General features: G+C 43.1%; 2 protein-coding genes across 11 annotated transcripts in view; both read left to right on the top strand.

Moving 5' to 3' along the window:
* plecb (plectin b) overlaps window positions 1-9027 on the top strand; it is a 93788-nt gene extending 84761 nt beyond the window's left edge. For all 10 annotated transcript variants that reach the window (XM_046313362.1, XM_046313359.1, XM_046313358.1 and 7 more), the window contains 3 exons: window positions 410-7657; window positions 7916-8032; window positions 8187-9027. In XM_046313362.1, the coding sequence (XP_046169318.1) occupies window positions 410-6763 (6354 nt within the window). In that variant the 3' untranslated portion in view covers window positions 6764-7657; window positions 7916-8032; window positions 8187-9027. The remainder of the gene's footprint in view (window positions 1-409; window positions 7658-7915; window positions 8033-8186) is intronic.
* Window positions 9028-11882: 2855 nt separating this feature from the next.
* The window catches only part of macf1b (microtubule actin crosslinking factor 1b), a 53818-nt gene continuing 43222 nt past the window's right edge, over window positions 11883-22478 (top strand). Inside the window, exons 1-3 of the mRNA XM_046313698.1 lie at window positions 11883-11987; window positions 12227-12279; window positions 15502-15613. Of these exons, the coding sequence (XP_046169654.1) occupies window positions 11883-11987; window positions 12227-12279; window positions 15502-15613 (270 nt within the window). The remainder of the gene's footprint in view (window positions 11988-12226; window positions 12280-15501; window positions 15614-22478) is intronic.

Raw genomic sequence — 22478 nt, 5'->3', positions numbered from 1 at the left:
TATCTATTCCTTTCCTAAAAATAACCACTTACACAGTTGTATTGTTTTGAGTTATATTTCTATTACGGTACACTAAGCTTAAAAATATCATATCCCTTCCAGATATTTTCAGTTTGTCCAGGACAAAAATGTAGATTCATTATTGGTGGTGTTCCCCATAATGTCCTCCCCTTACTGAGAAGAGTGTATATACTATTATGTAACATAGGAATAATTCAATCTAATATCTATATTTTTTAAATATTTGGGACTGTTTCATATAAGTGGAGTGTATTGTACTAAAATGTAGTAATTCCTTTGCTATATTGCACAGTATGTGGATTGATGAGTTTTTTACAGAGTATTTTTTTAAATAAATGAAACTCATATTGTTCTAATTATGTTCTTGTTTTCCCTTTTTCTCAATTAGATGGTCAATGCTCAGCAGAAACAAATCCAACACGAGAAGACAGTACTCCAGCAGACATTCACCACAGAGAAGGCGGCGCTGTTGAAGAAAGAGAAACAAATTGAAGAGGAGAAGAAGAAGCTGGAGAACCAGTTTGAGGAAGAGGTCAAGAAGGCCAAGGCCCTCAAAGAAGAACAGGAACGGCAGAGGAAGCAAATGGAGGAGGAGAAGAATCAACTTCAGGCTACCATGGATGCTGCCCTCAACAAACAAAAAGAGGCTGAGAAAGAAATGCTCAACAAGCAAAAAGAGATGCAGGAGCTTGAAAGGAAACGACTTGAACAGGAAAAGCTGCTTGGCGAGGAGAACAAGAAACTTCGCGAGAAACTGCAACAGCTCGAGGTCGCCCATAAAGAGCCAATCTCCCACACCAGAGAAATCGATATCCAGACTGACAATGTGCCTGAGGATGAACTGATCCATATGACCATGGTGGAGACATCAAAGCAGGTTATCAATGGCCAAAGTGTTGGGGATGAGGTTGACAGTAAGAAGGATACATTGTCTTTTGATGGCATCCGCGAGAAAGTACCTGCAAGCAGACTTTATGAAGTTGGCCTTTTGACGAAAAAGGAGTTTGATAAGCTGGAGAATGGCAAAGCTACCGTGCAAGACCTCAGCCAGACTGATAAGTTAAGAACAATTCTGCAGGGCAAGAACTGTATAGGGGGTGTCTTGACACAGTCTAATCAGAAAATGGCAATATATCAAGCTATGAAAGAAAAGAAACTGACTCCTGGTTGTGCATTGATCCTCCTGGAGGCACAGGCAGCCTCTGGCTATGTAGTCGACCCAGTTAGAAACAAGAAACTCTCGGTCAGTGAGGCTGTGAAGGAAGGCCTGATCGGACCTGAGCTGCACAACAAAATGCTGTCTGCTGAGAGAGCTGTCATTGGTTACAAAGACCCTTACACCAGTAACAAGATCTCACTCTTTGAAGCTATGAAGAAGGGCTTGATTGACAGAGACCATGCCATTAGGCAGCTTGAGGCTCAGATAGCTACTGGTGGACTCATTGATCCCATAAACAGCCACCGTGTGCCCATCGAGACTGCATACAAACAGGGGCAGTTTGATGCTGAGATGAACAAGATACTGGAGAACCCTTCGGATGACACCAAGGGATTCTTTGATCCTAACACCCAGGAGAACCTAACATACCATCAGCTAATGCAGAGATGCAGCACAGATCCGGAGACAGGACTGCTGCTCCTGCCCATCACTGACAAGGCTGCTCTGAGCACGTCAACCTACACAGAGGAGGAGACCAAGGATGTGTTCAGCAAGACAACCATCTCTGTGCCATTCGGAAAATTCAAAGGAAAGACTGTAACTATCTGGGAAATCATCAATTCGGAGTACTTTACCAAGGACCAAAGAAAGGATCTTATTCGTCAGTACAAGACAGGAAAGATCACAGTGGAAAAAATCATCAAGATTGTTATCACCATGGCAGAGGAAAAGGAAAAAAAGAACGAAATCGCTTTTGAGGGTCTGAGGGGACCTGTCCTTGCTACTGAACTACTGGAGTCCAAGATAATCGACAAAGACGTCTACAACAAGCTGCACACAGGCAATAAAACAATCAAAGAGGTGTCTGAAATGGAGCCTGTTCACAAATCCTTGAAGGGTACAAACTGCATTGCAGGTGTAGTTATTGACTCAACTAAGGAGACTATGTCTTTCTATCAAGCCATGAAGAAGGATATGATGAGGGTAGGGCCTGCTTTAACTCTGCTGGAAGCACAAGCAGGAACAGGATTTGTTGTTGATCCTATAAAGAATCAGAAGTTCACTGTCGATGAAGCTGTGAAAGCAACTGTCATTGGTCCTGAGCTGCATGAAAAACTACTGTCAGCTGAAAGAGGTGTTACAGGCTACAAAGATCCTTACACAGGAAAGACTGTGTCTTTGTTCGAAGCAATGAAGAAAGAACTCATTCCAAAAGATCAGGGCATCAGACTCCTAGATGCGCAGCTTGCAACAGGAGGCATCATTGATCCAGTGAAAAGCCACCGCATCCCACATGATGTTGCCTGTAAACGAGGCTTCTTTGATGATGAAATGAAGCATATTCTGAATAATCCAACTGATGATGTTAAAGGCTACTTTGACCCCAACACACAGGAAAATGTCACATACTCACAGCTATACAAGAGATGTGTCACTGACAATAAATCTGGCCTTCAGCTTCTTCCTCTGTCTGAGAAAGCAATCAATGCAAAGGAAGAGCATACATACACAGACATCCAAACCAAAGAGGCCATGAGCCAAGAAACAATGGAGCTGCAGTCTGGTCCATTCAAAGGGAAGAACCTCACTATCTGGGAAATTATCCACTCTGAATATATTACAGAGGAACAGAGAATTGACCTGATGAGGCAGTATAGGTCTGGAAAGATTACAATAGAAAAGATCATCACGATTGTGATCACCATTGTAAACGAGAAAGAGGCTAAGAAACAAGAGCAAGACAGCTTCAAAGGGCTTAGAGCACCTGTTTCTGCCAAGTCACTGTTTGATTCCAAAATCATTGACAAAGCTACGTTTGACATGCTCCAACAAGGCAAAAAGACACCTACACAGGTCAGCGAAAATGTCAATGTAAGCAAGTACCTGCAGGGCTCTGACAGTATTGCTGGTGTCTACCTTGAACCAACAAAAGAGAAGATCAGCATCTATCAAGCTATGAAGAAAAATATTCTGAGACACAACACAGGCCTGTCACTTCTAGAGGCCCAAGCTGCCACAGGGTTCATTATAGATCCAGTGAATAACCAGTACCTGTCAGTGGATGATGCAGTTAAAACAGGCATTGTCGGCCCTGAGCTACATGAGAAACTGCTTGCTGCTGAAAAAGCAGTCACTGGTTACAAAGATCCCTTCACGGGCAAAACAATCTCTCTCTTCCAAGCAATGGAAAAAGATCTAATCATTAAAGAGCATGTCATGCCACTCTTGGAGGCCCAACTGAGTTCAGGAGGAATCATTGATCCTGTGAACAGCCACCGCGTTCCTATTGACGTTGCCTATCAGAAGAGCTTTTTCAGCAAAGAAATGACACACAGCTTCTCTAAACCATCTGACGATAACAAAGCTTTCTCAGACCCCAATTCAGATGATAAAGTAACATACAAACAGCTGAAAGAGAAGTGCACTAGAGATCCTGATTCAGGCATGAACCTTCTACCACTTTCCAAGCCACAGGCCCCTATTGTGGTGGAGAAGACATACCTCTACACAGAGGAACAGACGCAGAATGACCTGGCCACAACACAAATTGACCTCCCCAGTTCACTTGAGTCCCTTGCTGGTGGGTCAAAAAGTCTCTGGGACATCATGAACTCAAATCTACTTCCTGAGCAAGAGAGGAAGAAGCTGATGGAGGAGTATCGCTCTGGCAGTATCACTAAAGAGCGCATGATCATCATCATTATTGAGATTATGGAGCAGAGAGAGATCATCCGAGGTGAAACTGTTAAGTCCTGCAACACAATCAGACGTAGGGTCACTATCGAGGAGCTCTACAATTCCCGTATCATTGACCTGGAGACATTCAACCTGCTGAAGCAAGACAAAAGAAACATCCGTGACATTATGGAGATGCAGAGTGTGAAGCAGTATCTGTTTGGCACGGGCTGCGTTGCTGGTGTCATATCTGACTCCACTTCCAGGATGAGCATTTATTCAGCGATGAAGAGAGGGTTCTTGAAGCCTGAAATTGCCCTTAGTCTCTTGGAAGCACAAGCAGCAACAGGATTCATAATTGATCCTGTGAGAAACGAGACACTCACTGTTGATGAGGCTGTCCGCAAGGCTGTGGTCGGCCCTGAGATCCATGACAGACTTCTGTCAGCTGAGAGAGCGGTCACAGGCTACAAGGACCCTTACAGTGGCAAAATAATATCTCTCTTCCAAGCAATGAAAAAGGACCTTGTTCTGGAGGATTATGCTCTGAAAATGTTGGAGGCTCAGACTGCCACAGGAGGCATTATGGATCCTGAATTCTACTTCCACCTCCCAGCGGACATTGCCACACAGAGAGGATACATCAACAAGGAAACAAATGAAAGGCTTGCTGATGACGTAAAGGGATTTGTTGACCCTGTCACTGAGGAGAAACTTTCTTATGCCCAATTACTCAGGAGATGCAAGATTGACCCTACCAATGGGATGCGCTTGCTGTCACTGGGAGACAAGAGGCTGACGTTCAAAGGTCTTAGAAAACAGATCACCATAGAGGAGATGTTACGCTCTCAGATCATCGACCAACAGACGGTCAATGAGCTGAATGAAGGTCTGATTTCAGTGGAAGAGGTTAGCCGTCGACTCCAAAAATACCTTGAGGGCACAAGCTGTATCGCTGGTGTTTATGTAGAGGGAACTAATGACCGTCTATCAGTCTACCAAGCCATGAAAAAGAACATGATCAGGCCAGGAACTGCCTTTGAACTGCTGGAGGCTCAGGCTGCCACAGGCTATGTAATTGACCCAATCAAAAATCTCAAACTTACTGTCAATGAATCTATCAAGATGGGAATAGTGGGGCCAGAATTCAAAGACAAGCTTCTCTCTGCTGAGCGTGCCGTGACAGGTTACAGAGACCCCTATTCCGGAAAGACAATCTCTCTGTTCCAGGCCATGAAGAAGGGGCTCATCTTAAAAGACCATGGAATACGTCTCCTTGAGGCTCAGATTGCCACTGGCGGAATCATTGACCCAGAGGAGAGTCATCGCTTGCCAGTGGAGGTGGCCTACAACCGTGGCCTCTTCGACGAGGAGATGAATGAGATTCTCACAGATCCATCAGATGACACCAAGGGTTTCTTCGATCCCAACACTGAGGAGAACCTGACCTACCTCGGGCTAATGGAGAGGTGCATCACTGACCCAGCTACTGGCCTTGTCCTCCTGCTCCTGAAGGAGAAGAAGCGCGAGAGAAAGACCTCCTCCAAATCCTCTGTCCGCAAACGCCGAGTGGTCATCGTGGACCCAGAGTCAGGCAAAGAGATGACTGTCTATGAGGCATTTAGAAAGCAGCTCATTGACCATCAGACCTACCTGGAGCTTTCTGAGCAGGAGTGTGAGTGGGAAGAGATCACACAGACATCCTCTGATGGCGTTGTCAAGTCAATGATCATCGACAGACGGTCAGGAAGACAGTATGACATTGATGACGCCCTCGCACGAGGCCTCATCGACCAGACTTCACTTAGTACCTACCGCTCCGGAAACCTGTCCATCACTGAGTTTGCTGACATGCTGTCTGGAAACATGGGTGGCTTCCGCTCCCGGTCATCCTCTTTTGGTTCCACCTCTGGTTCCACCTCATCATCATACAATCCCATGAGCCCCATACCCTCCATTAGACCCCCTGCAACCATGTGGAATGACCCCACGGAGGAGACTGGCCCTGTAGCCGGAATCCTGGATACAGACACTTTGGAGAAGGTGTCGGTCACAGAGGCCATGCACAGGAACCTTGTGGACAATATAACAGGCCAAAGACTACTTGAGGCACAAGCCTGCACAGGGGGCATAATTGACCCAACTACTGGTGAACGATTCGCTGTTACTGAGGCAACCGAGAAAGGGCTTGTGGACAAGGTGATGGTGGACCGTATCACCCTGGCTCACAAAGCTTTCAATGGATTTGAGGACCCAAGAACCAAAGTGAAGATGTCTGCCTCCCAAGCTCTAAAGAAAGGCTGGCTGTATTATGAAGCTGGGCAACGTTTTCTGGAAGTCCAATACCTTACGGGGGGGCTGATTGAACCGGATGTTGAGGGTAGAGTCTCACTGGACGAATCCATCAGAAAGGGCACAATTGATGCTCGCACTGCTCAGAAGCTGAGAGATGTGAGTGCTTACTCCAAATACCTGACATGTCCCAAAACCAAACTAAAAATCTCTTACAAAGATGCCATGGACAGAAGCATGGTTGAGGAAGGATCTGGCCTGCGACTGCTGGAGGCCTCCTCACAGTCAAGCAAAGGGCTGTACAGCCCATACAATGCCAGCAATTCCGGGTCTGCCGCTGGCTCCCGGTCCGGGTCCAGGACTGGATCCAGAACAGGATCCAGAAGAGGCAGCTTTGATGCCACAGGTTCCGGTTTCAGTATGAACTTCTCATCCTCCTCCTTCACCAGCTCCAGCAATTACGGTGGCCGCAGATATGATGCAGGACCTCATAATGGGCTCAACGTGGATGAGATTGCCCAAGCCCTTATGGCTCTAACAATGATCAGGCCATGCAGCTCAGAAGAACAACGAGCCTTCCCAATGATGATACCAATGCATACCACAGTCGCATAATTTATAGGAAAAGAAATTGACATTTGAAAAACAAATTATTAATTTATTCTGCTCATGTGGTCACATTCGGAAATGGCTGGAAGTAATTAAATGCAGGTCCTCATATATATGTCCAAAACAATGCCTTATCTCTCCAGCCTTAATTTCTTATAACTATTAGATCAATTTAATGTTTTGTTCCATTTTATTGCAATTTTTATTGATTAGTAAGTCAATTTATATTTTAAGTGCAAAGTATCGGATTTAGTTTTTACTTCATATAAAGTGATCACAACTGATTTTATAGTTCGCGTTAACACAACTTGTATACTTAAGCTTTCCTGAAACGAATATATGTACTTCGAACAGATATATTTTTCCAGTTTTCTTTTTCTTTTTGAACTTAAGAATATTTTTGTCCTCTTTCTTTTATCTGTTTGCCAATATCCTATGAAATATGCCAACATAGATATTATAGTGACACTTTTAGATGTCTTCATATTTCTGAATGTCTGTATAGAGTTTGACCCAGAGTTTTTTTTCTTTTTTAAGTGAAATTAGTTATCTGGCACAGTAAAACAAATAGTCGCAGAGCAGAATTAAAAAAACACTACTTAAACAGTGGACGAAGACTGCAACATTCAACATTTAATGAACTGCTTCCGTGTCCTACATCCCAGACAACATTGCCCTTTCTGCTCAGTGGACAGGCCCATGTACCAAGTCATCACCTTATTCTTAATCGCCCACTCCAAAGTTCTGAACTATTATACCCATCATTACGGACTACTATACCCACCATGTACCTCTTGTCAAGTGTTCCTGGTAGACTGTCCTAAGAAGATGTCAGGCTTCACCATGCTTCCTCTGACATTAGAGGCAAAGATCTGCATCCTGGATGTTGCTTTGGTTCTTGTAAGTTGAAATCAGTTTTCTGATTTTATCATTTTAGTAATGTAGTTTTGTAAAATACTTTCCTTTTATCCCTTTCATCACTGCCTTACACCTTCTCTACTCTCCTCTGATTCTGTTTTTTCTCTTCCCCCTTTATCGCTAGCATTTCAATTCTAGTTTGGAAGAAAGCGCTATCAAACATTTTTATCAGTTGGATGATTATGATCATGCCTTTTTCACCTCAGTATTTTAAGATGAGTGATTCCCTTTTTTTGGCAGATGTCTCATTCCATCAGAATTCGATGGGGATTTGCAGATACTCAGATGGGCATGGCTGATGAGTCTCTTAACAGGGACGATATCCCAATTCAACAGCTTCACCATCCAGAAATTCAGGTAAATTCATCATCCACCATGTAAAGCATTAAATCATCAAATACATTTGGAATGTATTTATTTGTTTGCATTACAATTATTTCAGATTTTTTTAAATATATTTTTTTACTGTTGGTTTTGTTGTCTGAAATTATCATTTTTGTTTTGTTTTTAGATCTGCCATTGAGTACCTTGCTTCCATTGCACCTCCCTCATTTTTGAAGACAGTTGAGGCTTGTGACCCCTGAAGTCTCCCTGGGATACCATACTAGGAACAAACTCCATGAATTTTTTGTTTTGTCCAACGTTCGTACTTGAATATTGATCATAATCCCCCTATTTTTGGATTACACCTCTTACACATGACTATGTTTATGGGCTTTCACATTGTCAGCGCCATGAAGATGAAATGCAGTGTAATCTTAATTTTCTGTAAGCAACATCAATGTAACATCAGTCAGAACCAAAGTAAATAGTTGCTGAGATGACATTGCAATATCTGATCTGATACGACAATACATTGAATGAATGTACATATTTTATAGGATGAATACATTTCAAGACATTTTCTGACATTTTACATATTTCCTTTGCAAAAATGATTTTGAAGCTTTGTCATATGTCGCTTTTCAACCAGTATTGGTATGTTTTCCATACCAGGTATGTTTGTTTTCTGTTCTGCTTCTAGGAAGTGTTTTACTTCTTCGTTTTCATTTTTCATAATTTTTTTCATATCTTATATAATACATTTTTGCTTTGCATGTTTTATTAACTTGGTAATAAATATTTTTTGGGGGAAAAAATATTGTAAGAAGAAGAGAATAGGACATGAATCTGCTCTGCAAAACTTGTTTTGTTAAATGCAGATTTAAGTCGGTAACAAGATATTTAATCAAAACTAACTGGTTGGTTTTGCTCATTAACATATTTTTGTGTTGAGTGGCATGGTGAGTGGAATCTGGTGTATGTTTTGATGATAACACTTTAATGTAAATAAATGTGCTTTAAAAAGGTAATCTTGTCAACTACATTTCAATGTCCAGGTAAATCACACTGACCATGGAATTATCTACACAGTGACCGTACAGCATACAAAACATATCACTATTTTCAGCATAACACATATGATTACATTGTGTGTACCTGTAGGCACAATATAGATATTCACACTAAAGGCTATAAACCAATTTATTGGTAGCAGCATCTGATATACTCTGTTTTTCATGCAAAATTGCTCCATTTAAAAATATATATATACTGTATATTAAACCAGGTAAGCTAGTTGAGAACAAGTTCTCATTTGCAACTGCGACCTGGCCAAGATAAAGCATAGCAGTTCGACACACACAACAACACAGAGTTACAAATGGAATAAACAAACATACAGTCAATAGTACAGTAGAAAAAAAGAAAACAAAGTCTATATACAATGAGTGCAAATAAGATTCATATGACTTCAGTTTAAGCCATTGTTTTTTGTGGTAGGCCTTATACTTTAGTTTAGTAATTTTATTGTGGTATGCATATACTTAAGCTTAAAAGCATTGTTCTGTACAGTGGTGGAAAAATTACACAATTGTCATACTTAAGTAAAAAATACCTTAATAAAAAATGACGAAGTTGAAAGTCACCCAGTAAAATAATACTTGAGTAAAAGACAAAGTATTTTGTTTTAAATATACAGTACTTAGGTATCAGAAGTAAATGTAATTGCTAAAGTATACTTACAGTAAGTGTATGAATTTGACCATTGTCCTGTCCTGCTAAGCTTTCAAAATATAACTAGTACTTTTGGGTGTCAGGGAAAATGTATGGAGTAAAAAGTACATTGTTTTCTGTAGTAAGGTAAAAGTTGTCAAAAATATAAATAGTAAAGTACAGATACCCCCCAAAAACGACATAAGTATTACTTTAAAGTATTATACTTACAGTGAGCACCATCATTCACCTGGACAGTGACATTTTTTTGTTATATTGGTTCTGTACTTTAGCAATTTATGTTTGAAAGGTTACAATGACAATGATGGTGAAGTGCAGACTGTCCGCTTTAATTTGAGGGTATTTTCATACATACAGGATGAATTTATAAATGACAGCACCATACATGGTCCCCCCCCATTTTAAGGTACTGCAAGTATTTGTTGAATTGGCTTCACAGATGTGTGTCGTTAGGCAGGTGTATTCATTTGTGTCGTTAGTGAATGCAGGAGAGCTGTTGATGAATAGTATTGATTCTAGACTTTGCTATTGCCTTTGAAGGTTGTTGTTGGGGTGTGACAACATGAGGAAGACCGCAGTGTTGAGGCAAATGAAGCTGGCCGTCATAATGCTCAGAAATGAAAATCAATCAATCAGGAACATTGCAAAAACCCTGGGCCCAAGTCAACTGTTTGGTTCATCATTAACAAGAAAAAAATAACCGGGGAACTCAATTATGTCAAAAGACCCGGTAGACTGAGGAAGATCACTGTAGTGGATGACCGGAGAATACTCTCTACGGTGAAGAAAACCCCCCCTGACAACAGCCCAACAGATCAAAACACTCTCCTGGATGCAGGTGTAGATGTGTCAAAGTCAACCATACGTAGAAGACTACACCAGCAGGACTACAGAGGAAACACTACAAGATGCAAACCACTGATACGCCTGAAGAACAGAAAGGCCAGATTACAGTTTGCTAAAAATCACCTAAAAGAGCCCCAAGAGTTCTGGAAAAAAAGTATTGTGGACAGATGAGACAAAGATTAACATGTACCAGAGTGATGGAAAGAGGAAAGTGTGGAGAGAGAAAAAGACATGCCCGTGATCCAAAGCATACCACCTCATCCGTGAAACATGGTGGAGGGGGGTGTTATGGCTTGGGACTGTATGGCTGCCAGTGGAACAGGCTCACTTGTCTTCATCGATGATGTGACTGCAGACAGAAGTAGAACAATGAATTTTGAAGTCTACAGAAATATTTTATCTGCTCAGATAAAACCAAATGCCTCCAGACTCATTGGATGGCACTTCATCATACAACAAGACAATGACCCTAAACATACTGCTAGAGCAACGAAGGGGTTTTTGATGGCCAAAAAGTGGAAAATCCTTGACTGGCCGAGTCACTCACCGCATCTGAATCCAATTGACCATCATTTTACATGCTGAAGAGAACACTGAAGGCAATAAGTCCCCGAAACAAGCAGGAACTGAAGATGGCTGCAGTACAGGCCTGGCAGAGCATCAGATACCCAGCGTCTGGTGATGTCGATGCATCGCAGACTTCAAGCAGTCATTGCATGAAAAGGATATGCAACCAAATATTAACAATGATTACTTTTTTCTGCATTGTTAAACTGTCCAATGTTTTTGATGCCCGAAAATGGGAGGGACTATGTACAAAAGCTTCTATAATTTCTGAACGGTTCATCCGATATGTATGGAAATACCCTCAAATAAAAGCTGACAGTCTGCACTTCACCCTTATTGTATCATTTCAAACTCAAATTGCTAGAGTACAGAACCAATATAAGTACTTTACACCACTATTACAGTATACCATAGTAGAATCATTATGAAGTAGTGTCTTTAATGCCCTCTACTTGCTGTCTACAAGCACTACTGTCTGCATTATTTAATTTCACCATTATGAGGGCACTATTAGTTTGACAAGTAATTTCAACTCATGTACTCTTGGAATCAGAGGTCTTGGAATACAAGCAAACAATGACCCCTCATCCCCTCAATCATCAACAACTTGGAGAACGTTATTAGAGACTTAGATATACCGTCTGTGTGGAAGTTGTGCTCTTTGGTCTATCTATATGTCTACGTGTGTTTCTTTCTATGCTAATGTTAGCCTTTGACATTGATGGAAGATCCAGCCAATATGAGAGACGGGCCGTCTACCTGCCAGAATACCTCTAATGACTGCCTTGACTACCCTTCACTGACCCTGTCCCTCCCACCCCTCCCAGAGAGGGGTGACGAGGAGGTAAGACATCCGAGAATGGGGTGAGGCTGTGCTTTGGGAAGACAGGGCTGTAACAGACCTACCAGTACTGAGCAGTAAAACGAAATAGCTGAATTTGAACTTCGGTAGTACTATACTAATGTATCGATGAGGGCAAACTCAGTGTCCTGTCCAATTCATTGTATTATACTGTGTATTGAGTGAAAGCAAACACACATTAATCATCTCTGATGTATTCTTATTGTTGTTGTCTGTTTCAGGAGGAAAGTGTGTATGGATTGGCAACACCCACATCCAAGGAACCAAGCTCTGGGTATGGGTAAATGCTAGGGATGCACCGATATAGCATTTTTGGCAGATACCGATATCCAATATTTTCCTTGCCAAAAGAACTTGTTACCGATAACCAATATTTAAAATGTTTGCGGCCTTTAACCAGTTATAAAGCATTCTAGTAAAGTTAACACACACATACAGCAGTCTAAGGCACTGCAGCACAGTGCAAAAGGCATCACTACAGTCCCTGGTTCGAATCCAGTCTGTATCACATCCGGCCATGCTTGGGAGTCCAATAGGGCTGCGCACAATTGGCGCAGCGTCGTCCGGGTTTGGCCGGGGCAGGCCTTCATTGTAAATAAGAATTTGTTCTTAACTGATTTGCCTAGTTAAATAAAGGTTACACACACACACCACACTGCCCAAAAAAGTTATTTTGTTGGTATTTACGTATGTCCCCATTACCAGTAAAACATAATCAAAACATATTTATTTCACTTACTTGTTGCGCTTTTTTATTGTTCATTTGTTCAGTCGTTTCATTCTCAACCAGGATTTCTATGGAACGCCGTTTGGGTCTTTTTGCATGTCAAAAAAGATACACGTCACATAACACTATTTGACGTGTCAAAAAGCTTGTTGACCAATCAGGACTTGAATGTGACTGTACGTCACATAATAGTTTAACGCGTCCATACTTTTTTTTGTGCGGTTATTACACATTGATTACGCTATCACTCGTATTTCATGTGTCACAACCATTAATCTATACGTATGCTATGATGCTGTTAAAGTCTCGCGCACCTACAGTGCTGGTCATAAAAAAAAGCTAGCTAGTTCATGGATGCAAACAATGTTCTTCTCCAAAAACATAGCAAAACTACATAATCTGTTTCAGTAGCAATCATTATCTAACTAACTATATAGCTAGGTGTCATCATCTAAAATGACCCTAATTTATAAAACAGTTGTTATTTAATTAATGGTGGTCGGACCCATCTATGTGAAGCTAGCCACAATAAGGATTAGGCACAATAGGGGACTTTGCTGTTAGCCCTCAAAATAAATGTATGTCATTGACAGTGACGCAAGTGAATACAAATAGTATAATTATACCATAATTGAATAGATCATGCTAAACAAGGTTGGAATGTTCTTATATAAAATCAACAAAAGACAATCATTTGTTAATTTGACAAAAATCTGTTGAAATCACACTGAATGTATTATACTTTTGCATTGGGAGCATACTTATTTCACTGTACAGCCTTACCTATGGATTGTGGATCAATGACATGGGGTATCAGTCTACTCAGTGACAGTCAGAGAACATTAGTGTCGTAGCTCTTATTGGGGGACTCTGAAACAACTGTGAATTGAGCCACATTTATTGTCACCCTATGTGTATTTTACAACACTAACAATGTCTACACTGTATTTCTGATCAATCCTTACATAAAAATGCTAAGATGCTAAAATATAAACTGGGTGGTCTGAGCCCTGAAAGCTGATTGGCTGACAGCCGTGGTATATCACGGATATGACAAAACATTTACATTTACATTACATTTAAGTCATTTAGCAGACGCTCTTATCCAGAGCGACTTACAAATTGGTGCATTCACCTTATTTTTACTTCTCTAATTACCCTGGTAACCAGTTTTTAATAGCAGTAAGGCACCTCGGGGGTTTGTGGTATATGGCCAATATACCACGGCTAAGGGCTGTGTATAGGGTTCCGTTATGCGTCGTGCCTAAGAACAGCTCTAAGCCGTGTTATATTGGCCATACCCCTCCCACGTGCCTTATTGCTTAAATACAAATTCCCTTTTCAGTGTAGCTGGAAAAGCAGTTTACAATACTCTAGGTATTTGAAGTTACAGTAGGTATCTGGTTAGGCAGGTATTCCTGTACATACCGTACAGTTGAAGTCGGAAGTTTACATACATCTCAGCCAAATACAATTAAACTCAGTTTTTCACCATTCCTGACATTTAATTCTAGTAAAAATTCCCTGTCTTAGGTCAGTTAGGATCAACACTTTATTTTAAGAATGTGAAATGTCAGAATAATAGTAGAGAGAATTATTTATTTCATATTTTATTTCTTTCATCACATTCCCAGTGGGTTAGAAGTTTACATACATTCAATTAGTATTTGGTAGCATTGCCTTTAAATTATTTCACTTGGGTCAAACGTTTCGGGTAGTCTTCCATAAGCTTCCCATAATATGTTGGGTGGATTTTGAGTCAGTGCTTCTGACATAGGTGGTGTAACTGAGTCAGATTTGTAGGCCTCCTTGCTCGCACATGCTTTTTCAATTCTGCCTACATTTTTTTTTATAGGATTGAGGTCATGGCTTTGTGATGGCCACTCCAATACCTTGACTTTGTTGTCCTAAAGCAATTTTGCCACAACTTTGGAAGTATGCTTGGGGTCATTATCCATTTGGCAGACTCATTTGCAACCAATCTCTAACTGATGTCTTGAGATGTTTCTTCAATATATCCACATAATTGTCCTCCCTCATGATGCCATTTATTTTGTGAAGTGCACCAGTGCACTGTTGTTCTGGGATTGATTTGTACTTGTTCTGGGATTGATTTGTACTTTTCGTACCAAAGTAAATGAATCTCAAGTAGATTCGTCTCTTTCCTGAATGGTATGACAGCTGCGTGGTCCCATGGTGTTTATACTTGCATGCTATTGTTTGTACAGATGAACGTGGTACCTTCAGCCGTTTGGAAATTGCTCCCAAGGATGAACTAGACTTGTCGAGGTCTAGAATTATTTTCTGAGGTCTTGGCTGATTTCTTTTGACTTTCCCATGATGTCAAGCAGAGGCACTGAGTTTGAAGGTAGGCCTTGAAATACATTCACAGGTACACCTCCAATTGACTCAAATTATGTCAATTAGCCTATCAGATGCTTCTAAAGCCATGACATTATTTTCCAAGCTGTTTAAAGGCACAGTCAACTTAGTGTATGTAAACTTCTGACCCACTGGAATTATGATACAGTGAGTTATAAGTGAAATTAATCTGTCTGTAAACATTTGTTGGAAAAATGACTTGTGTAATGCACAAAGTAGATGTCCTAACCGACTTGGCAAAACTAGTTTGTTAACAAGAAATTTGTGGAGTGGTTGAGAAACGAGTTTTAATGAGTCCAACCTAAGTGTATGTAAACTTCCGACTTCAAATGAATGAGATGAATGAGTGATATTGACACAAGCTTTGTGGGGCTTGTATGCTTCCAGGAGGGAGTCAGAGGAGTGGAGCCAATGGCAGGGGGAGTTCAGAGGTCAAATCCGAGCCCTGCGACACTGGCTGAAGAGCATGGAGATGAGGCTACCTCCTCTGGACCATACGGTCAGTTGGGTTGTTGAGTTGCTCGGTTTCTTACCTTTCTCTCGTTCACCTATTTAACCTACAGCATGAATGTCATTTGTTTTATATATATGAAAAATACATTTTATGTCAACATTGCTAAACATCAGTCTTTTCCCTCCGTAAAATTATTCTCAGAGGTTTAGTGCACATTACCCAGTTAACAGTAGAATGAACATGGCCTTGGCATATTTAGTAAAGCAACATCCTTGTAGTGAGATCTGCTGAATGAGGCTATCAATCTATTGCCATCATCATCAATGGATATCCACTGAACCATTAAAGACGTACACCGTCCTCCATCCTCTGTTGCTGCGCATCCAATTACACAGAGTAAAATACACTGATGGAGAGGCGGCTGGATATTAAGTGAAGGAGAAGAATGAGTGAACAATGTTGATATATTATCCATTCACAGGATGCTAGAAGACTGGACAATACCCATCCCCCATGATGCAACTTGTTGGTCTAAAACGGTAATCGTTTGGGCTGGGAGAAATCCAAAGAAGATTTCAAAGAAAAACAGTGATTTGAGACTGGCCCCTTTTGTGTAATACGCCATGGCGCTGGGCTGAGCATCACTATCGAATAATATGCCCTAAGCCCCAGAGAAATAAATGCTCTCCCACCCAGGGGGCTGGCATGATACCACCAAGCAGAGAACGAGAGAAAAACTGTGCAAACAACAGAGCAAGAGTCAGAAGAGGGAGACACATTACACATGCAGGCGTATGACTTCAGACAGATGGAAAAAGAGCAAGGGAATCAGTGAGAGAGAAGAATCTAGAGCCAGGCGGACTCAAGCGGAGATCGAGGTGGTGGTCTTAGCTCCTCCGTGTCCTGCAGCAAGTTTCATTTGGGGAGAGGGGCAGGCAGGCAAGCTCTTTTGTGCTGTGCTGGGACAGGGAGGCTGGAGAGACGCTCAGCAGTGGAGGCCCACTGCACACATGAGCGAACAGACTGAAAAGGACATTAGACTCAGATGGGAGGATGAGGACGGAGAGAAAAGAAGGAAAGAAAAACAGGATCTTACCGAGTCCTGTGGTCTGGCCATAAAGGCATTTGTTGTGTTTCCCCCAGCCATTAGTCTTTTTTATCTGTTAGTGGCGGACAATGACATCTCAGCGTTGCACAATAATTAGTGTGTCTTGAAGGGTGATATTTTATAACACAAACAGTAACAGTGTTCTTTTAGACTTAGGATAATGAACAAGGGCCTCGACTCCGATAACTAGCCTAATCCACAGATTTAAAGCGGACTAGCATGAAACATCAATATGACCAGACTGAAGAGCACACCGAGACTCTTTACAACATGAACACTGATGGAATCAATCGCCAGACTGTGTGTTTCAGCATCACGTCGCTCCTCTCTGCATTCCTTTAGCCTTTTGGTCTTCTTTGTGTTTATTGTTTTTGTGCGGTTGTGAGCACTGTGTTACCTCAGGGGGAAAGGAGGACCTTATTGTGATTGATAGGTTTTGGTACATTTGGTGCTACTAAAAGTTCCATTGTCCTAATTGTTTTTTTGTCACGCGGGACTGTGTGGGTGCAGGAATCAGACGCAGAGAGAGAGTTCCACTGAGGTTAAGTTCTTTACTCAGGCACAACAAAATAATAAGCCCAACAAATACTGGGCGCGGGACACACAACGAGACAACCCAAAAACCACAGGGTGCCAAGTTAAAGAAAATAAAATAAACCACTACCTAAAATGCACACACGTAACACAAAGACAATCCCGCACAAAACAAGGGCGGGTCTACCTACTAAATATAGGGAAGCTAATTAAACCAAACAACAGAAACACAGGTGAAACTAATAAGACAAAACAAACAGACAAACTAAAAAGGGATCGGTGGCGGCCAGTAGGACGGTGACGACGACCGCCGAGCACCGCCCGAACAGGCAGGGGAGACAACTTTGGCGGAAGTCGTGACAGTTTGTTTGATTGATTCATTGATTATAACGCTAACTGGCGTAACAACTGAATTATTTCATTTTATAATCCGGGTTTAAACTGGATAAATACACATGATCTTCGGGTGAACTTATCCATCAAGCCAAAGCCAATTGTTTTTCTCTATTCAATTGCAAAATATTTTTGCATTATGATGCCATCGTCATGCTTTGTTTTGTTTGTGTGACTCAGAAATGTGTGTATGACACATGCATGACTCAACTTAAAGGAGTCAGCGTTTCAGATGTTTTTTTTAATGAGCTATAAGCTATGTTCAGTGGTGAGCTGAGGGTGTGCGGGGGCTCCTGTGCCTCTCCCAGCGAGCATGCGGTTAAATGCAGGTAGTCTTTTATCAGCACTGTGCCTTTATCACAGTGCACCCCTCCATAAGCCTTTTGTCATGTTAATGCTGCTAGTCTGCACCACTGCTGCTTTCAGTCTGGTCTGTGGGAACTCGTTCGTTAGCTCGGCGAACTGCATGAATGAGACACATGAGATCTCCCATGTTACGTCACACACCTCTCTCTCTCTCTCTCTCTCTCTCTCTCTCTCACTCACTCACTCACTCACTCATTACACATTTTTTATTTAGTCAAAGTCGTTTTCATTTCAAGTTCAAGCGTACTCTTAGCTATCTAGCTAATGTTAGCCTGCTGGCTCGCTAGCTAACGTTACGTGTATGCAACTTCCCCCAACACGCCAACAATACACAGGAGAGAGACACACCTGCTCCTTTACACATGCTCTGACAGTGGAGCCATGTTCATTAGAACATACTGTAGCAAAATGTTTTGCAATGGAAAATTTGACATTTGACTTTTGAACGACTTCACTGTTTCACTCCACTTTGGGACATTTGATTTCAATCCGTGGCTGTTGAACGGCACCTTGTTTCTCCATACAGCCTAACAGCCTCCATAAACCAGGTGAAGGCGATTCATAAACAGCTGTGAAGCAGAAATTTGATTCGTTTAAAATAAAAAAGTTGGCCAAGAAGTTTACGCTGAATGTTCCACCTGTTGAAAATGACTTGAAGTGATGGCACTGTGTAGGAAGTGCTGCGTTTGCGTCATTCAAAAGTCAGAAAAGCGATCTCTCCATTCAGAGGGACGTATTAAGGCCAAAAGTTCCTCTCTTTGTTCCGTCCCCCCGCTATTGAGGAACTGCTGGATAAAGAGTGTCTGTGTCCCTCTGTCTCTAAAGGTCTCTAATTTCCCTTGGTCCACTGCAGAGTCTGCATCTCCAATACGCCCTGCATACATAACCTGTAAACAGACCAGGAAGAGGGGTGAGAGATAGCAGCCTATTCTCCTCTCCTCTGTCTTGATGACAGTGGGAAAACAGAAGCCCCTCTCTCTGATGACGGCAGATAATGACTTGGGAAGATGCGTTGGTGTTGATGGCTGTGAATCACCAAGTGGTAAAGATAAGGAGGGGAGGGATTGTGTGTGTGGTGGTGTGTATGTGTGTATGTGTGTGCGTGTTTTCATCATGTTTTGAATTGTGACTAAGATTTCCAGTATCCAGGCACCCCAAGGAAGCCCCTCACTCCTTTTCACCCAAACCCACACATTTCATGGAAGTGTGTGTGTGTGTGTGTGTGTGTGTGTGTGTGTGTGTGTGTGTGTGTGTGTGTGTGTGTGTGTGTGTGTGTGTGTGTGTGTGTGTGTGTGTGTGTGTGTGTGTGTGTGTGTGTGTGTGTGTGTGTGTGTGTGTGTGTGTGTGCATGCCTGCCTGCCTGCGTGCGTGCGTGTGCATGTGCGTGCGTGCGTGCATGCGTGAGTATGTGTGTGTGTAATGGTGTTGAATGGTGCTTTAGTTTTGGCCCATAAAAGGGACCCCTTTTTCATTTCCTCATGAAGAGGGCTCCCTATCTTAGGGGTGGGTGTGGCTGCCAAAGTGCTAATTCCCACATAGGCTACTGGAGCCATAGATGATCCACTGAGGTCTTGTTTAATTTGAAGGCAGAGCAGAGAGGGAAGAGAAGGAAGGTTGTGGAGGAGAAGGGGGGACATGCCAGGCAGCCAGCAGGATTAATCTACTTTAGTGCTCTCAGGTCTTCTGGCACATGGGGTCTGTGATCAAATTTGGCCCCATTACCAACCAATTTGGAGTTGTGTTCTGTCAGGCCCCTATATCCCCAATATCAGAACCTACACTTCCCAGTCTTACATACAGCATAGGGGGCAGATGGGAGGTTAATGGTAGAGAAACTGGGAAATTATCAATTGCCTGGCTGCCCAGCCTGTTAATGGTGTGTTGCTTCGTAGCCCCATTGATAGCCAGTGTTCCAGTGCTTTTTCAACTACTGTACACCAGACAGTCTTTTGGAACGGGGGTTACGTGTGGTTAAGGCCATGGTGTGAGATGGAAAGGGAGAGCGGGTTTGGTGAAACGATTCAATTATTTCGAAGAGGATTTGGAGCTAGCTGAAAACCAGGATCAGGTGTTGTGGGTTTAGAACAGTGTAACTGGCATACCGGGGTCTCATCCATGCCAGACCCACTCAGGAAGAAGGAGGAGGGCCAGCACACTTGCTCTTCGTTCAACAGCTGAAGACACTGCTGCTCTCTTATGGGACCAACCAAACCCTTGTCTGGAGTATTGCTACTATTTCGAAAGCTTGATCGAGAGTTGCACCCCTTCTGAAAAAACCTACACTCGATCCCTCCGATGTCAACAATTACAGACCAGTATCCCTTCTTTCTTTTCTCTCCAAAACTCTTGAACGTGCCGTCCTAGGCCAGCTCTCCCGCTATCTCTCTCTGAATGACCTTCTTGATCCAAATCAGTCAGGTTTCAAGACTAGTCATTCAACTGAGACTGCTCTCCTCTGTATCACGGAGGCGCTCCGCACTGCTAAAGCTAACTCTCTCTCCTCTGCTCTCATCCTTCTAGATCTATCGGCTGCCTTCGATACTGTGAACCATCAGATCCTCCTCTCCACCCTCTCCGAGTTGGGCATCTCCGGCGCGGCCCACGCTTGGATTGCGTCCTACCTGACAGGTCGCTCCTACCAGGTGGCGTGGCGAGAATCTGTCTCCTCACCACGCGCTCTCACCACTGGTGTCCCCCAGGGCTCTGTTCTTGGCCCTCTCCTATTCTCGCTATACACCAAGTCACTTGGCTCTGTCATAACCTCACATGGTCTCTCTTATCATTGCTATGCAGACGACACAATTAATCTTCTCCTTTCCCCCTTCTGATGACCAGGTGGCGAATCGCATCTCTGCATGTCTGGCAGACATATCAGTGTGGATGACGGATCACCACCTCAAGCTGAACCTCGGCAAGACGGAGCTGCTCTTCCTCCCGGGGAAGGACTGCCCGTTCCATGATCTCGCCATCACGGTCGACAACTCCATTGTGTCCTCCTCCCAGAGCGCCAAGAACCTTGGCGTGATCCTGGACAACACCCTGTCGTTCTCTACTAACATCAAGGCGGTGGCCCGTTCCTGTAGGTTCATGCTCTACAACATCCGCAGAGTACGACCCTGCCTCACACAGGAAGCGGCGCAGGTCCTAATCCAGGCACTTGTCATCTCCCGTCTGGATTACTGCAACTCGCTGTTGGCTGGGCTCCCTGCCTGTGCCATTAAACCCCTTCAACTCATCCAGAACGCCGCAGCCCGTCTGGTGTTCAACCTTCCCAAGTTCTCTCACGTCACCCCGCTCCTCCGTTCTCTCCACTGGCTTCCAGTTGAAGCTTGCATCCGCTACAAGACCATGGTGCTTGCCTACGGAGCTGTGAGGGGAACGGCACCTCAGTACCTCCAGGCTCTGATCAGGCCCTACACCCAAACAAGGGCACTGCGTTCATCCACCTCTGGCCTGCTCGCCTCCCTACCACTGAGGAAGTACAGCTCCCGCTCAGCCCAGTCAAAACTGTTCGCTGCCCTGGCCCCCCAATGGTGGAACAAACTCCCTCACGACGCCAGGACAGCGGAGTCAATCACCACCTTCCGGAGACACCTGAAACCCCACCTCTTTAAGGAATACCTAGGATAGGTTAAGTAATCCCTCTCACCCCACCCCCCTAAGTTTTAGATGCACTATTGTTAAGTGACTGTCCCACTGGATGTCATAAGGTGAATGCACCAATTTGTAAGTCGCTCTGGATAAGAGCGTCTGCTAAATGACTTAAATGTAAATGTAAATGTGTCTGCCGAGAGTATCAATCTCTCTGAACTGTCGGTTGCAGCTGTCCGTGCATTTCTGTCATTGCCTGCAGGTTCAGATCTCTGGGACGGAGAAGCTAAAGTATGGGAGCTCCTAATATGTGAGGCTAGTATAACTTAGGACACACAGGGATGGAGTAGTCACAGGGTTAAATAACTTGACCCCGTGGGGGTCACGCTATTGAATTCACTTTTCCTTCGCAGCCAGGGCATTTTCAGTCTCCTTTGTGATTCATGCTATCACCTCTTTCCCAGTTACTCCTTGTCCCTCATTGTTTTGAAAGGGGCAAGTAACACTGTCATAAACAAACATTCACGCCTGAGAAAATAAGCCTAAGCAAGGTTAAATCTCGCATGAAGACGTGCAATACCGGTATGACAGTATCTTGGCATCAGTGTGAAACATGTTGTGTTTACGCTACAGAAAGATGGTGTTTTGGTAATCAGCTAATCCTGGCACAGTGAAAAGGGAGGGACATGTGATTTCGTGTCCCCTTCTGTCTTTGCACAGAAAGAGTCCATATTTCGCCCCCTGTTCCATCTGCCATGCACTTTCTCCTCTGACTAATCATTCTAGAGACATGGATTCCAATGTCACTTCGCCACCACCTACATGTACAGATTACCTCAACTAGCCTGCACCCCCTGCACACTGACTCGGTACCGGTGCCCCCTGTATATAGCCTAGTTATTGTTATTCTTATTGTGT

The sequence above is a fragment of the Oncorhynchus gorbuscha genome, linkage group LG19 (genome assembly GCF_021184085.1).
Source record: "Oncorhynchus gorbuscha isolate QuinsamMale2020 ecotype Even-year linkage group LG19, OgorEven_v1.0, whole genome shotgun sequence".
NCBI classification, from domain to species: Eukaryota; Metazoa; Chordata; class Actinopteri; order Salmoniformes; family Salmonidae; genus Oncorhynchus; species Oncorhynchus gorbuscha.
The sequence above is the reverse complement of the archived record's forward strand: the minus strand, read 5'-3'. Positions and strand labels throughout refer to the sequence as shown.